This window comes from Dendrobium catenatum, unplaced genomic scaffold, assembly GCF_001605985.2.
Source record: "Dendrobium catenatum unplaced genomic scaffold, ASM160598v2 fragScaff_scaffold_334, whole genome shotgun sequence".
NCBI lineage: Eukaryota > Viridiplantae > Streptophyta > Magnoliopsida > Asparagales > Orchidaceae > Dendrobium > Dendrobium catenatum.
Genome location: NW_021318796.1, coordinates 3,620,305 through 3,632,839, shown reverse-complemented (window position 1 = coordinate 3,632,839; position 12,535 = coordinate 3,620,305). Strand labels below are relative to the sequence as shown.

Sequence of the window (12,535 nt, the reverse complement as noted above, 5' to 3'; positions counted from 1 at the left end):
TATGACTAAATAATATTATAAAATAAAGAGAGTTGTGATTAAGTTATACATGATATTATGATTTATTTTAGTTAATATGTACTATAATGTTTACTTAATTTTAAAATTCTTTATTTAATAATTACTATGCCATTAAATTATATGAAAATATTTATATTTGGTATGTTTATCATTTTTCTATAATCCAACATTAATCGAGTTTTATTGTGCTTATTCACGTACCCCGTCGAATCGAACTTTTATCGAGCTTCACGATGAGGCTATTCACAAGCTTTAAATTGTGTTTTTTCATAAACAGAAATTAGTTTAACACATAGTTGTTCAAACTTGTTTGTTTAAATATTAAGTATTTATAAAAATATTCAAACTTGTTTGACTACTTAATCATTCGATCACAAACGAGCTTTGATGGCATCGAGCCACGTGTTGTTCATCGAATGCTCAATTCATTTGCAGTCCTAGACATAGCATCATTAAAAAAGTCTCCTATTGGTATTAATTAGCAACAACATCTATTATTAGAGGTCAATATACGCATCTTTGCAAAGAAACAAAGACTAACATATAACAACATGATATTATTAATGAACCTTATATCCTTCAATGGTGCATTTCACGTATGTTTTTAGCAAGGGATAACATGTCATCATTAAGGATCCATATGCCCTTCATTGATAATTTATAACACAATCATTTATAGAGTTCTGTAACGTTCCTCCTATAATGGCTCAAACTCTTAACTATCAAGATATTGCCCGCTTTGATCTAAGTGTCTCACGATTTTGTTATGTTGGTATAATGTCCCAGGAGGTTACCCATCTCATAATTTTCAAAATGAGCACACTTAACTACAAAGTTAAATTAAATTTCAACTATTACACCAAAAGACACCTTGATGTTTAAGAGTTTAATGTCTTTTTACTTAAGAGATTTCACAATCTCCCCTCTTAAGTAACTCATGTTCTTGCCATATATCTTTAATTTTTTATCCCTGAATCATCCACCAAGTGAATAGGATTCTAGAGGTGGCCCCTACAATTTCAAGTTGTGACTCCTGGCCCGTAGCATTTTGTCCCATATAAGTTTAAACAAGCAGTTTCCTATGGCGTAAAACTTTATCTTGTATGACACTTAGTTCTCATCTTTTCGCCTGGGTATTGCTCTTATACCTTTTATGACAACCTAAACTCTTAACTATTGAGATATTGCCATCTTTCGTTTAAGGGCCTCATGATTTTATCATGTTGATGTAACTTCCTAGAAAGTCACCCATCCTAAGATTTCTCCGAGATGAGCACACTTAATAGCAAAAATTTCTTAAATCAAATTCTAACAATTACACCAAAAGGCAAATTGATGTTTAAGAGTTTAGCTTTTTTTTACTTAAGGGGTTTCACATCCCCAATCTCTAATAATATATTTATTTTGTTGAAAGTTGGCTTAATATGAGTTATTTACAATTTTGGATATATCATTTTAGCGAAAATATTTCATGCTTATCTATAATGAATTATGAATGTCAAAATCTTCCTTGATAAGCATGGATTGTATAAGTATTCCCCATGTGTTATCCCATAAAAGCTTAGGTTGGTTTGAGTAACTTATACTATAAACCAATAGTGAATTTTTTTATAATTAACCTAATATATCACATTGTAGTCATTAGTATCATGGGTGTATTGATGGCAATGATTCATCATTTTGATGTGTGAATTGTTGGTCATAGTTGCAAAAGAAGTATAAGTAAGAACTTCCAAGTAAGTTGAGGCTTTCAAAATGACTTGCACAACACCTAGTACATGTGACCTATAATATATTTCAAACGATGGAATCCAAGGGGTTGTTGGATATCCAAATAGTGTTAGTGCGAGAAACTATTACTTCAATGCAATCTCACATGTATGTGGTGTGATCGCGAGGGGAAAATGATTTTGTTTATTCTATTATTTTAGCATTGTTTGATTAATACAAGCAACTTAAGCCCTGATTTGATCGATTAAATGTTTTTAGCCTTGGCTCTAATTTCTACAATATGCATGACAATTTTTATAATTCCAATAGTAATTATATCTAAATCTCATACATTTATTCTTACTCCTTCACTTTTGGCTTATTTGGACATAGACATTGTATTTGATTGGCATCCATATATGACCTATTCAACAATCCAACAATTATTACATACATAACTTATGGAAGATTGAATTGTAAGGACGTACGAAAACTGAGATATGAGGATAATTTTTGGATTTTTTGAGCTAGAAATGATTTTTTTTTTCATACTAGTAATATTGTATGCTAATATAGAAATGCTTTTAATTTTGAAAAAAGTTGAAGTTTGATACTACACTAACACTAACTTAGTAAACTCAACTTGAATATCACCTATTTATTAAATGGTTTTAAAATATTTAAATTAACTTTTAAATATATTTTAAGTTAATCTGAGTGGCACAATGAGCTTAGGAGTCGAGTCAAGTCGAGCTTGAGCTCATTTGTTACACTAGCTCTAGTATAGGCTAGACCTCATTGATAAGCTTAACTCATGAGCTCTTTAAATAGTCAAGTTAGAGATATCTTGTGAGCTGAATTAGTTCACTTATAACCCTAGTTAAAATCTTCAAGGGCAAAAAAGCTTATCTTATTTTTATTTGCTAATATAAATTAAAATCTCTAATAAACATATGAATAATCACTTTTCTGTTTTAATACATATTTGCTATTTATTATTTAATTATTGAATTTATACAAAAATTATAAATCTTAAACTCCTTCAATATTAATCTATTTTTAAATAGGTCATTTGGGACTTCATAGAGCTTATACTATCTTATTAGAAACAAGGACATAATATCAAAGAGATCTTGAAGGGGGATTTAATTAAGTAAATAACATTTTTTAAATAAAAATTATGTAATACTTAATATGAAAGCATAATTAAAATTTTTTTAAATTTAAATATATTTGTTTATAAGAAAATCAAAATTTTATGGAATTCAAAAAATTTGAAAATTCAAATTTTATGGCTTCAAATGAGCAAAGTTATAAAAATTACATGAAAACTCTTTTATTTTTTCCGTCACAAATGAGCAAAGTTATAAAGATTTTCGTAGAAAATATTCTCTTAAATTTACTTGGCTTAAGTTATTTTGTGGGGTTCACCGGACCGTCCGAAGGCAAATCAGAATGTGTCATATCATTTAGTACACAGTGGTTCACAATACTAGTACATAAAAAAAATGATATGATTAGTTCTGATTCGCCTTAGAATGACATCCGATGATCCCACATAATAATTTTGCCAATAGTTGACCGTACAACACTGGTTTTGTTGACATATTTAAAGCTAATACTCCAACGGACCTTTTTACCCATGGTGACAAATGATCCGTTTCCGTTTTATAAAAGTTTCCCGCGAAAAATACAACGCGGGCAATTCAAAATAATTCCACAGACAAACCAAAAACTAAAGGAAAAAGACTGACTAAGCACTTGCGAGGTTTCAATCAACGTTTGCCATGTCCTCCGGCGAATTCTTTCAGCAGAGCCCTCATGCTACGCAGGTTAAGTTGCTTCTTCCATCTTCTCTTGAAGAAAGAGAAAGGCAGTATTCTTGGCCCCTTGATGCTAACAGTTATTCTTCGCCTGCTGTAGATTGATCAAGACGCTTCTTTGCCGTTCTCTTTACCTTCCCGTTAGTTCTTAATGCTCGAATCCCTTTTGTTTGCTCTTCTTTTCTGACTTTTTTGATAAATTAATGACCCGAAATTTTGTTTCTGTTTGTTTCAGAGCCTCCTGATATTGCGAACTGGTTCTCTAGCTACGAGTACGAATCTCCAGTTTGCTCAGATTCTTTTCATTGGCTTGAAGATGCGAGCAAAGAACTTCTTTTAAATGCTTCAGCCGAAGAAGGCACAATTTCAACCCAGGTTAGTTCTAATCGTTTATTTTTCTTGAAATTTATATTGTTATTCTGTGCTTTTTTATATGCACATTTATTATTATATTTTAGATTTTTTTTTTCTGAAAAACCATCCATGGATCTTACCAAAACAAGTGTTTGGTTTATACTAGGAAGAAAAGCTAGTTGGAAATGGGAATCCCTCGTTCTCCGAAGAAACATCACAGAATGAATACTCCCTGGAATTGAATTCCTTAGCTCCTGAAGGAAGAAACTATTTGACATTTGATCATGAGTCAGCGTTGAGAAGTATCACTGAGGACGAAACAATTGGCACAAACGATATTTGGCCAAGTAAATTTTGTCCAACTCAGAAAAACGAATACTTCCCTATCATCAAGAAGGAAAACCATGGAAGTTTGCACAATATCAGTAATCAAAATGGTATTTGGCAATTTGAAGAAGGACTTAGAAAGCATGACTGCGAGTTGATGAGCAAGCATGGAGGAAGGAGCAATGAAGAACAAAAAGAAAATGTTGAAATGAAGGCCGAAAATGGCTTTATTTCTACAAGGAACAGAGATGGCGCAAAGAAGCGTGGAGAAATTTCAAAACCTCAGTGCTTGATTGTCAATAGGAAGAGAAGTAGAATTGAACTGGAAGATGATAATGTTGTTTTGGAAAAAGAAACACCTTTATCAGCAAGAGGAGTTCTAGCAGAGAAAACCAATGTTTGTATTGCCGAGGAAGCAATTAAAGAAGATGCTCCTGGGAAATGGATGTGTCCTCGCAAGAGCAAGCCGTATGCTGGGCCTCCATTGAAGCAGCTTAGACTGGAACGCTGGCTGCATCGAGATGTGTAGGGCCATTCTATCAAGAAATTATTTTGTGCAGAGTCTGGACTGTAAATAACTGTTTTGATGTGAGTGTACACAACATTTGTACATACTGAGTATAATTTTGTACACAATTTAATTTTTTAATACACAGTGTATACAAATATTGTGTGCACTCACATTCGAACGGTTCTTTACTGTCCGAATTCCACACAGAATAATTTCTCCCTTCTATCAGCCAATTTGGTGCGCCACAAACTTCTACTTTTTTCATTTTCTGTGGAATGCAAGCTCTTATTTTTATTGGTTGTTTTCACTAATACTCACCTATATTCTTCAACAAAATTTTATTCACATTAGAGCTTTTCATATCTACTATTACTTTATCATGCCTTTAATTTCATAAGTATCGGGCTAAGCCCAAATTTACCCAAAAAAAAATTTCATAAGTATCATAGAATTCTTTCTATCATGTAGAGTCAATTATTCATGAATTTTGCTCTTTAGCAAATTAATCTCTTGTATATTTTATAATACTCATATGTAAAAAAAAAAGCCTTTTTTTCCCCATATATTTCAAGTTCAGAAGATTTAAGAATTTTAATTAAAAAAAGATAATGTACTTATTTAACTGTTAGATTTTAGTGTTCATGAATATTTTTTTGTCTTTCTTTACATAACCAAGATTGATTTTAGTTAACTATAATAATTAAGAATTGCATTAAATAATATATTTTTTTAGTTTCAAGATAATTTTTTTTTGTAATAACTTTTTTTATATTGTACTAAGGTACTGTTTGTTCATAGGATTTAGGCAGGATTTAGCATATATCTTGCTAACTTGTTAAAATGATTTTTAAATCCTACAACATTTTAAATATTGTCGTAGGCTTTTTCTACCTTAAATTTTAGAATTAGTAAAGTTTAGTATTGGGCGGATTTAACATACTCGTAAGTTGCATGAATTCTTCTTCCTCACTAATCGCTGTTGATATATCATCAAAAAGTTATTTTAATTGAACACGAATCTCGAGGCAAATTCGTATTGAAAACTTCCAAAATTAAATTCATGGCCATATGAACTCTAATTCTAGCAAACCTATAGTTGAATCGAACCTCTCAAAAAGACGAGTCCAATGATACCAAATTTGACCTAATTCAAAACTTGAAACACATTTGGAAAGTTCTAACCATAAATTGAATGACCAAACGACTTTAAAATGTGACATACTAATAGTCAAATCAAATCGAGCGGCTCGATGAGAAGAATCCAACGAGCTTAATATTGCAAAATTTTAATATCATTAAGACATTCAAATACTTGATAATGATCAATGATCAAGGGAGTCGATATCGACCGTTCATTCAAAATACTCCCAACATGCCTTTGATATTTTTTTCTATTTACTAGCCATGCCACTCTCAAAAAATTATAAATAACCACTCATTCTTCATTGGGGAGAGGGAGAGCAAAGGGGGAAGAAAAGGAAAGAGAGGAGAGGAAGAGAAATTTGAGATCTCTTGCCACTAAGCTCCTCCTCAATCATCGCCCTACCACCGATAGTCGCATAATTTTGCCCGGCCACCATCTGTTGTTGGACTTACGCCCGGCCACCATCTAACACTGAATTTACACCCGACCATTGTGTTGTTGGTCCTACCAACCATCGTTGCCAAACTATGGTCTTTCTGACCACCGTCACCGACAGACTATTGTCCTTTTGACATTCGTCACCATACATTTGTCCTTTTTACCATCGTCACTAGACATCTGTTCTTTTGACCACCGTTGCCTGTCTACTACAATTCTTTTGACCTCTGTCCCGGTGTCTCCATACAACAGTGCTTATGATTTTTGTTCCCAAACAATGGTCTTTTTAATCACCGTCGCCTGCCGACTACGGTCCATCTGACTTCCATTGTCATACAACAATCATTTTGATCTTCGTCATCAGACAACAATCTTTGTGACCATCGTCGTTCGTCGACTACAGTTCTTTTGACATCCGTTGTTATATAATGATCTTTCTGACCACCGTCGCTCGTCGTCTACAGTCCTTTCAACCATCTTTGCCTAACTAAGGTTTTTTTGATAATTCGCAAGCCGAATACATTCCATCTGACCACCGTCGCCTGACTATGACCTTTCCGACCTTCGTCACTTGATTATGAACTTTCAGATCACAGTCGCCTGTATACATTCTTTTTGATCTACATCGCTCATCGACTATGGTGCTGCCGACCAAACAAACATGTAAACACTGATTCTTCCAACTCCCACTATCTAATGCACTCTATATAATGTACATTGGCTACATCGAGAAGGCCTTCCCCATAAGATAATCAATTGCAAATATTAGTGGATTCATTCAAATTAGATTAGGCCCTGTGGGTTTTCCCCCTCTTTTTTAGGGTTTTTCATGTAAAAATCTTAGTGCCTCTTATGAACACTATACCTCTACTCTTTTATCTGTATGTGTGCTGGATCTTCATGTAATGATAAGACGCTAAACTTTATATTTATTTATCTCCGCGAATATTCCTGGACGCAAAAATAGATTTTGTTGATGTCTTCTCCAACAAGTTCCAGTTGTGACTTCTTGACTTCTTTGTTGTTGAGGGCTTTAAAAAGTTGAGCGAGAAAGAGAGGCTATTTAATAAGATATACTAATTAAAAATAAGAAAATAATATAGGTAATAAAAAATTAAATTAATCTTTGTAATTAATATTAATCAATTTAAAATATTAAGTTAAACAAATTAACATTACTTGTAATTTAATTTGATTAAATAAAAATTATAATGTGTTATTAGTTTTATAAACTATTAATAATGATTAGTTTGGATATTTGTCTCAAGTAACTATAATTTAATCTAAAAAATTTGAATTGTTAAAAAGTTTTTGTTAATTAATAATCTTTATAATTAATATCAATAGATTAAAATTTTATTATCTTAGATTAATTGATATTTTCTTTTGTTTTTGATTTAACATATCTGAATATAAATTATCGTTTAAGTATCTTAGTAAATTAATAATTAATTATTAGTTAAGATGTTTAATTCGATTAAATGTGATTTAAAAGGATGAAATATCACCTCCTCAATTGGGATAGGACCTATTAAAGCAATCACAAATCACAATATGGATGTTGAAGTCATCCAGTCACAATGAACTAAGCGAGGGAAATATTCAGATCACCTTGAAAATTTATTTTTTTAAGAAGAATAAATATTTTAATTATTTTGCTCACCTTTAATAATTATAGATGCTTAAATTCTAATTTTTTTCAATTATATATATATAATTATGCACTCACAATTTTATGTGCCCACCCTCAGAAGAAAGGCTGATTTTACCCTTACATTAACACATGGAACATATCTTTCTATTCAATGTTATTGAGGTTTAAATCCTTGCATCAAATTCTCTAAAATAGTGAGAGGGTGTTGGGAAAGAGAAAGCAAGACTTGAATCAAATCAAGGCGCGCGCACACACAAGGAGACAAAATAAAAATGCAATAAAAAACAACTATGTTGAGGCAAAGTGCTAATCTTGAAAGAGGAACACACAAAATAATTCAAATGAATATCAAAAGATGGAGAAAGATTTCAACCCATTTGAATCGTCAAAACTCTTTTGGCTTTGAAGAACTTCGTGATGTCAGGAAATCACACTAAGGTTTTGTTTGGGACAGTTTTCTTGTTGCTTTCTAAAATAATTTTTTAGTTCAAAAATTTCTTAAACTAAAATAAATTTATACTAAAAAACTGCTTCAAAAAATAATAAGAAAATCATGTCGAACGAAGCCTAAATATGTTACCTTCATATAACAGCACATTTCACTTAAAATTGCAGATTAAGCAGCCCTTGCAATCCAGTATACAATTGTTTTCGAATGCCTACAATTGAAATATTGCTTGGAAAAATGATTGTTTCCTATATCAAGCTCTTGTTACATCCCCATACAGCTTATACTCATCACAGAAAGGAAACAAATATTTGATTGTCGAAATAATTACATTTTTATCTTGTTATAAAAAACATGTAATTTATACAATTGCAATTTTGTATCAGCATGGCAGCATCGTAAACTTGCTTGCAAAGTTCAGTACTTTCATGATTTGTGCTTCACCCGCTCTAAGTTTTGGAGATGCATCTTCAATATTGCATGTTCATGTCGCATCACTTCCAGTCTAGTTTCGACCATAGCCATTTCTTCTTTTAGGTAGTTAAAACGCTTTTCAATCCATTCTACGTTCTCTTTTCTATAATTTCCAAGTTCATCAATGGAACTGCCTTGCGTAACAAGATGAACTTCAGGTACCCTAGTCAGTAGTACAATAATACTCATCTGCAAACAACATAGAAAAAAATATTGCTAAGGAAAATGTTAAGGAAAGCATTGGTAAATAAAGAATGTTGATGTAACTTAGGCTTCATTTGGTTATCCGATGAATTTTGTAAAAGGTAGTTTAAAAAAACAAATTGTTTGAGAGAATGGAGGTTTCTAATGGAGACGTCAATACTAAAAAGCTTTTGAAAATGGTAAAAAATGAAGTACCGTAAAAAGCAATTTTATAGAAATGTCACATACAAACATCAAATAAAAAATAACTTTACTACTTCGAAACAAAAAATGCAAAATTAAGCCGTCTTAAATGAGGCCTTAGGACTGCACTAATAATCTAAATTATCAACAAGTGCAAGCTTCTTCTACGACACTTATAACATGCAAAGAATGTATGCTCTTCTCAACGTCAACAATATCTACTACAATTATAATACCAAAGAAAAATCACTTTTTTTTTTTTAAAAAAGTAGAATGACAAATAACAAGATGCAGATGTGCTTGTGTGTATTCTTTTGTCATAATAAATTTCAAATATTATTTTGCAGTATCTTGGACATCAAACTGTAGTCAAAATATGTGAAATATTTAGCAGTTCTTCTAGAAATTTCGGAAAGAATGATATATCACAACATAATAATGGTAAATGAACTAATCATTCTCTTCATAGATACCAAATTTGCATTTAATGGTAAAAAGCTATAATACCTGCATTAGGATCAGCATTGCAACCAATCCTATAATACCTAGTAGAAGCGGTAGATGACTATCATGCTTGAGATATGACATGAAGGCCACCCATGCTTCTCTTATAATAGATGATCCACAATGGGACCATATAGATCTTTCTTGAACCGCATTTTCAATCAGTGAAGTAAAATTTTCTGGATGATGCAGAGTTTGCTGCATATCTGCAGATGTAGCTTGAGGAAGCACTTCGGATGTTTCCTCTAGTTCTGAAATATGTGATCTGAGATCACTACCCTGAACTGTATATATATCTAAAGAACCTACAGACAAAAAAGAGGTGCATAATCCAGTTAAGAAAGGAAAATATATCAAAAAAATTTCAATAATTATTGTTGCAACATCAGACCTTCCTGGTTCCCAACTTTCTGCTTCAATAGTTCATGTGCCTGGACAAAATTAAGCAGTCAATAAATGCTATTTTTACAAGGGAAAGCAACATAGAATGCGAAGGCAGGAAAAATGGTTGAAACAGGATAAAACAATACATTCTGGATCCATATACCATAAACCTCACGGCACTCTTCTTTCGTTGATTGCTCTATCTTTCCTGCAAAAAAAACAGCGAAATTACAATCTAAGATTACTACACTGTTTACAATGAGTAAAACATTTAAACTCTTTACCGAGGCATCAAGCCATCAAGTTTCAGGGAGGAAAAAGATAAATACAAGTCCTTAGGGCTCACTCTCCACAGAAATTAGTTGAAAACAATCATGACTCACTACAGCTCCTTTTAGGTGATTAGAAAATTTTCATTATTCGTTAAATTTCTTGCTAATGACATATTAACTCTATGAGAACTGCTTAGAATTAGGGATGCCAAATGGGTTAGCCCAGCCCTAATGTGGCTTGAATTTAAATAAGCTGAAATTATCAAGGTTCAACAAACCCAGGTTCTAATAAGGCCGCCTCAGGTTCTAATATACCATGCGCATTTAATTACTTAGCCTAGGGCACGCTCCAACTCTTTGATAGTTTGATTTTTCCTCCATAGGGAGGTTCGTAAGAGACTGAAGAAATCAATCTTTACTGCACTATGCTCTTCATCCCTACTGATTTGAAAACCATCTTAGAGTCTTTGAGTTTCACTATTTTCCCATTATTAGGTTGAAATGGATCTCCAAGTATCCGATTTTCCCTGTCTTCTGATTATCAATCTAAATCAGTAGTCGAATCATCTATCTTCCTCCATCATTGACATTTGACAATATCATTAGGTGAAGCCGATCTTCAGTGTTGTATCTTCTGTTGAGAAAGAATTTTGTTAAGGCGGATCTTCTAGCAATGGTATAAGTATTGAAGGAAAGGAATACCATGGGGGCGGATTTTCGATTAAATCCCAAAATAGTCCCTTGAATATATTTATTCATGTGGCAAATTTTGTTTGAGAATACTATATTTTATTAATTTAGTCCTTTGACTGTACAAATTAATTCAAAAATATTTCCTAATATAAAAATTGTGATACACAATTGATCCCAATTTAGGCATTTGACCATATAAAATTGATCCAAAATGTCCCTTGTGACCCATTTTGGATCAATTTTGTATCATTTGGGGACTATATTGATGAAATGTGACACTATGGGACTAAATTGGCTAATACAAATAGTTGAGAGGTCATTTTGAGATTTAACCCAACTTTTATTTGCATATAATTTTTTTTTTGTTGAATGTTAAATGTTGAGTATTTTTTTTAAATTTTTCAGCAATTCTTTAATATTTTTATCGCCATCACATTTTTTCTTTATTTTTTCACATTAAGTTTATTTAAATATTTTAGTGATGCATGCTATGCTCTCTCATATGTATGTTAGTACTGCGTAAATCTAATTTTCATTACCTTAGGGTATTGAGCTATTAAGAAACTTGTGGAATTTCACTGTGATCTTAATTTAATGGTTTCATTTTGCGACAAACCATCTCATAAGAGGGCCCCAATCGTAACTATACTTTTGTGATGATATTTAATAGCAAAACCACCCATCAAAAGACGGCATGAGATTTTTGAGAGTGATTATAGAGGTATGCATAATATGATATTAGTTATTTATGAGTTTAAGTTATCTTAAAATTTGCACTCTAGTCGTACTATTTTAAAGAGTAGATGGTTCCTTTAAGCTTAGAATGATAATTTGACTTAAACATTGTTAGAATTTTACTTTTTAATTTTCAAATTTTTTTTATAAATGAGCTCAAATAATTTACTTTGAAATTTACGAGCATTTTAACCATAGAGTTCGCTCCAGTTGAGATTTTTTATCACTATGACAATCGTCGGGATAGATTGTTGGAAGAATTTGCATTTGTAATTTGAGAGCTTTATTTTGAAAATGAAACCCTTTTGTTATGATATGTGATGGACCATGCCCATCACAAGGGTATTTGAACGACTGCATTTGATTTCTTTAAACATTATTGACTATGCTTATTTACTTGTAAAGGATTGGGTTTGCATGTTTGCATCACTTTAGTTAATTTGGAAATTATTTGCATAAAAGTGTCATGGGGCTCAAGTATTATCAGCTCTGGTACTTGGAAATGAAGGTAAATTTTAAATGTGGAATTTATGATCTTGTCCTTTAAGCATAGCAACTTGCTTGAGAGAATTATACAACATTAAGAATTTTGATATTAAAAAAAGAGTTTGAAAAAAGTTTCAAAATGATTGCATTTTATTTATTATTTCTTTATA

General features: G+C 31.9%; 2 protein-coding genes across 2 annotated transcripts in view; one reads left to right on the top strand and one right to left on the bottom strand.

Moving 5' to 3' along the window:
- Positions 1–4,082: 4,082 nt before the first annotated feature.
- On the top strand, positions 4,083–4,882 carry LOC110112761. Its single transcript, XM_028693625.1, has one exon. The coding sequence runs from the start codon at positions 4,393–4,395 to the stop codon at positions 4,762–4,764; it is 372 nt and encodes a 123-aa protein (XP_028549458.1). The 5' UTR covers positions 4,083–4,392; the 3' UTR covers positions 4,765–4,882.
- Positions 4,883–8,556: 3,674 nt separating this feature from the next.
- Positions 8,557–12,535, bottom strand: part of LOC110112757 (protein VASCULAR ASSOCIATED DEATH 1, chloroplastic) — a gene marked incomplete in the record, with an annotated part of 39,918 nt that continues 35,939 nt past the window's right edge. Inside the window, 4 exon segments of the mRNA XM_020845070.2 lie at positions 8,557–9,093; positions 9,799–10,100; positions 10,187–10,226; positions 10,326–10,387. Coding sequence (XP_020700729.2) covers positions 8,857–9,093; positions 9,799–10,100; positions 10,187–10,226; positions 10,326–10,387 — 641 coding nt within the window.

What these genes read in the sequence shown, in the direction of transcription:
- LOC110112761 (XM_028693625.1), top strand. Translation starts at nt 4,393, where the DNA reads ATGAGCAAGCATGGAGGAAGGAGCAATGAAGAACAAAAAGAAAATGTT.